Below are 4,549 nucleotides of genomic sequence, written 5' to 3'. Positions count from 1 at the left end.
CTTTCTGATTGGCTACCTGTCACATTCAGCAGGTTGTATTCTCGTTCCCAGTCAGGGAAAACCCCACAGGCTGCGATAAAAGGGCCAAGACAACCCAAATTGGGCATATGCAGGCTTTAGCGGGAACACCAACATGCAGAAGCCTTATCTGACGGTTCAACCCCCATCCCTCCCGGGCCGCCGCAAAATGTTCAAGTCTTGACCGGTCCTCGCGGTAATAAAAAGGTTGGGGACCACTGATGTAAACAATGACATGCAGGGGTTAAGCACAACCCACATAAGGAGGCCTTAGTTCTTGATGTGGCCGTCGCAGGTTCGATTCCCGGCCTGGTGAGCTTTGCTGCATGTCTTCCCGCTACTCTCATTGCCCACCTTCCTATCTTAGCACTTTCAAATCAAGGCCACTAGAACCAAAATGATAACGTTGTTTTGAGACCATTTTCAACTAATCAAATGGTACTAGCATAACAATTCAAATCAATGAACTTTAATTTGTAAGGAACGTTTAACAGTGGAACTGGAAGACATTTTAAATATCTAAAATAAATAAACAAAATTACAGAAACAACAAATAAAATGGAACCTGAAGTCTCTGTAAATGAAGCTGAACTTCAGGAACAGATGTAGTTGAGACCAAAACAGCAGACTGAAACTTTTATCATCCAGTCTTTGGTAGAAAGAGAGAAAAGAGGAAAGCAATAAATCATGCAAATGGAAATTATGGCGTTTGTTTTATTTTATCATGTGATCAATTGACTTATTGCTTATTGCAAACAGAAAACAAAGATGGCGGTTGCATTTATTCCTCCACCTGTTCTAACCAGCTCTGTCCTCCCTCTCCAGGATCTGGTGTCTTTATCTGTCAAAGATGGTAATATAAAACATCATGTTGACAGGTTTTTATTTATTTATTAATTTTTTTAAATGTCTTTTAAACGGATGACTTGTTGTGCCTGTCAGGTCAATATGATGCCAGAGCGAGAGTCCTGATCCGGCATGTGAGCTGTTTGCTGCGAGTGTCTCCTCAGCAGCTGGAGGAGTATGAGGAGACGCTGGGAGAGAGGCTGAGGGAGGCAGGAGAGGAGAGCGAGTAAGCTGCATAGAAACATTTCACTCAAAGCTGTTTTCATTTGCAAAACACATATAGTGTTTATTAATTCTGATGGCAGTAAGACAGCACTGTGGTGTAAGCAGGGAGACGTTATTCGGAGACTACAGGAGCCGCCTGGTTTCCTTTAACTCACTCAGCTCATCTGTCTGATTCCAACCAGAGAGGAGTCGTCCCGCCGCCGGAGGAGAGAACGAGGACGAAAGCTGAGACGCTACCTCCTGATTGGTTTGGCCACCGTGGGGGGAGGGACTGTGATCGGTGATTGCTCCTGTTCTTCAGAGGAACAACCAGGCTTTTAGGAAAATAAAGCTGATGTGAAGACTATCCTGTGTTTTGTGTTGTGTAACTTTTTCTCCCAGGTGTGACAGGTGGACTGGCGGCTCCGCTGGTAGCAGCCGGGGCCGGTGCCTTGCTGGGGGCCGGAGGGGCCGCGGCTCTGGGCTCAGCTGCTGGTATTGCTATAATGGCCTCTCTGTTTGGAGCTGCTGGAGCTGGACTGACCGGTAACTGACTGAGCTTGTCTCACTACTTCCATCTTCAGCATGATTTATATTAGTTTTTATCCTGATTTCCATGTGTCCTCTCTGCAGGATATAAAATGAATAAGTGTGTTGGGGCTATAGAAGAGTTTGAATTTCGACCAATGAGCTCTGGGAAGCATCTGCACCTGACCATTGCTGTGACCGGTTGGCTCTGCAGTGGGAAATACAGTGAGTGAGCCTCCAGTCAACTTTGATTTCCTGTCAGGCTGCACTTCACATCCTTACAGATTAGAGCCAGTCTGCAGAACTCTAGATGCTTATTATATCCCCTCATATGTTTGTTTTTATTTTAAGGAAGCCAGACTTCAGATGTTTTAAAGAAAACAGTTTGTTTTTCAGCATTTGTTTTGGAATTCTTTATTTGGACCTTTGTGATTCATTTTGAGGTCCAGTTCCTGGCTGTGAGCTATTGAACAGCTTGATGAAAGTGAGATGTCTAATAAAGCACAACTCATAATGTGTACATTAGGGCTGAAACTAACGACTATTGTAGTTTAGTTTAGTTTAGTTTAGTTTAGTTTAGTTTAGTTTAGTTTAGTTTAGTTTAGTTTAGTTTAGTTTAGTTAAGTTTAGTTTAGTTTAGTTTAGTTTAATCTATTGAGTATTCTGATGATTATTCAGTTAATCAGATAAAAACTGGCACATTCTGCAGGTTTTTCATTTGAGCCTTTTTAATATTAGAAATGGACTAAAAGATTCAAATGAACACATAATTCAGTTCCTTTTGTTGTTTACAGAATTTAAACAGAATTTTTGGAGCTAAGCTATACCGTTTTTGGTGGAACATATTTACAGACAGGATTTTTCTTATCTTAAATGTAAAATGTATATATTTTTGTAAGGTTTTGGCTTATTTCCTGCTGATTAAGTTGTTCTTTCAGCAATTGGCCTTTTTTGAGGCTGTATGCTCCAGCTAATGATTAATTAATTACTAAATAACGTGACAGTTATTTAATAAATCAATTTATCTGAATAATCGTTTCACCCCTGGTATGTGCTCAGTACAAAATATAATAAAAACTGAGTAACTTAAAAATATTAAATCTTGTTGACTAACCTCACCAGATATCATCTTGTATTACATTGTAAGTTCAGTGACATTGATTCATCTGTCATATTTAAACTTTAATACAGTTAGAGACACAACAAATAATTATAGGAAGTGAACAGAAACACATGGACTTTGATTTTTTATTGATTCATTTTTACCTTGAACTTAAAAGCTCATTGTTATCTATTACATTGTTCTAGAAAGTTCCAAGAGGAAATTAGCATAAATAATAGAGGCATTTAATACACAAAATGTTTTTGAACTGCAACAACAGCTATTTTTGCATGTGTAGCTAAGCAGAAAACATGGAATAAATTCCTCTCTTACATAAAAGCGAGCAGCTCTTTCACTAAAACGCACTCAGTCACAAACTCATTGAATGGTTGCAAAAACACTCAGCATTGAAGAGCCACTCAGACGTCCCCTATAAACAAAATGTGCCTGCTGCGTTCAGGTTCGTTCCAGGCCCCATGGTCCAGCCTGGGGGAATGTGGTGAGCAGTACTGCCTGGTGTGGGAGTCGCACTTCCTCCGGGACCTGGGCTCCGCCATGACCTCTCTGCTGGACGGGCTGGTCAGCATGGTGGCTCAGGAAGCCCTGAAGTACACCGTGCTCTCAGGTACCGCCAGATCTCCAGTCAGTTCTGAAGAAAACCTGCTCCTGATTTGGTCCTGAATCCATTTGACTATATTTGTGACTGTCTCTTCATCAGGCATCGTGACGGCTCTGACGTGGCCCGCATCTTTGCTAGCAGCGGCCAGCGTCATCGACAACCCCTGGTGTGTTTGTCTGAACCGCTCGGCTGAGGTGGGCAAACACCTGGCTCAGGTGCTGAGGAGCAGGCAGCAGGTAGGCCCACCTGTCATCCTCTCAGGACTCAGTCTAAGCAGCTGTACAGCTGTCGTGAGGTAAAGGGGTGAAAAGTGATGACAATTCTAGGGGCCCTGACCAGCAGGGGGTCCTCCACAGTTTAATTATTTGTATTTTGTTCATAGAAATAAAATTAAAAAATCGGGATCCTGTCAAATACAAAATTTATCATATTGTATTTTCAAAGATTGTTTTTAGCAGTAAAAAGGTAATGTTACCATCTCCCAGACCAAAAAACACACATCCGTTTTTGCCCTGAACCCCCTGGATCTGCATGAAATGGTTTGTTCCTGTTTGGAGAGCTAGACTGTGACACTGTTCAGCTGCAGTCAGTAGAAGCTGCAGCTAAATACAGCTGCCACCAAACGACTGTGCCAGTTACTATGCTGCTAAGAAAAGTTATAAAATCTGGTTTTCAAAAACAAAACAGAGGGAGAGAAAGAAAAAGGCAAGAGTGTTAATTTATAACCTAGTTTTGGTCCATGAGAGGTGGGCAGACTGTGAGAGATTATCAACCATTTAGCATAATTAGCTTAACTACAAACTACTGTTCGCCTCCATTTCACTAGYATTTGATGAATTAAGGCAGTGGTCCCCAAACTACGGCCTGCGGGCCRGATCCGGCTCGCCTCCACATTTGGTCCGGCCACCTGAACAATACCAGAGAGCATTTCGATTTTTTTTTCATATACCGTGTTTTCTGGACTTTAAGCCGCTTATATGTGAATTTTTCTTTTTCTAGCATAGCACAGAGCTGTGCAGATTCAAAGTGTGAATGCTCAGTTTAGTTAGCATAGCTACCAATGACGGCAGATAAACGGTTTCTTGTAATGATAAGTTGTTTCTTCACCATTAGCACATTTAGCAGTGAGTGAATGAGGCTAATTCACAGTGCTAAGAACGTCCTACTGGTTCTGATTGGTTGTTTTGGTCAGAACGGTGCATTACTTTAACCAGTAATAGTAATTCAGGAAG

At 41.7% G+C, this 4,549-nt stretch overlaps 1 protein-coding gene across 1 annotated transcript; it reads left to right on the top strand.

Moving 5' to 3' along the window:
* The first annotated feature begins 728 nt into the window (after window positions 1-728).
* On the top strand, window positions 729-3,637 carry LOC103461324 (transmembrane and coiled-coil domain-containing protein 4-like). Its single transcript, XM_008403636.2, has 7 exons — window positions 729-871; window positions 961-1,090; window positions 1,272-1,369; window positions 1,471-1,614; window positions 1,702-1,821; window positions 3,159-3,323; window positions 3,417-3,637. The coding sequence occupies exons 1-7, from the start codon at window positions 787-789 to the stop codon at window positions 3,614-3,616; spliced, it is 942 nt and encodes a 313-aa protein (XP_008401858.1). The 5' UTR covers window positions 729-786; the 3' UTR covers window positions 3,617-3,637.
* The last annotated feature ends 912 nt before the right edge of the window (window positions 3,638-4,549 follow it).

The sequence above is a fragment of the Poecilia reticulata genome, unplaced genomic scaffold (assembly GCF_000633615.1).
Source record: "Poecilia reticulata strain Guanapo unplaced genomic scaffold, Guppy_female_1.0+MT scaffold_1058, whole genome shotgun sequence".
NCBI lineage: Eukaryota > Metazoa > Chordata > Actinopteri > Cyprinodontiformes > Poeciliidae > Poecilia > Poecilia reticulata.
This window is presented reverse-complemented; position numbering and strand designations above follow the sequence as displayed.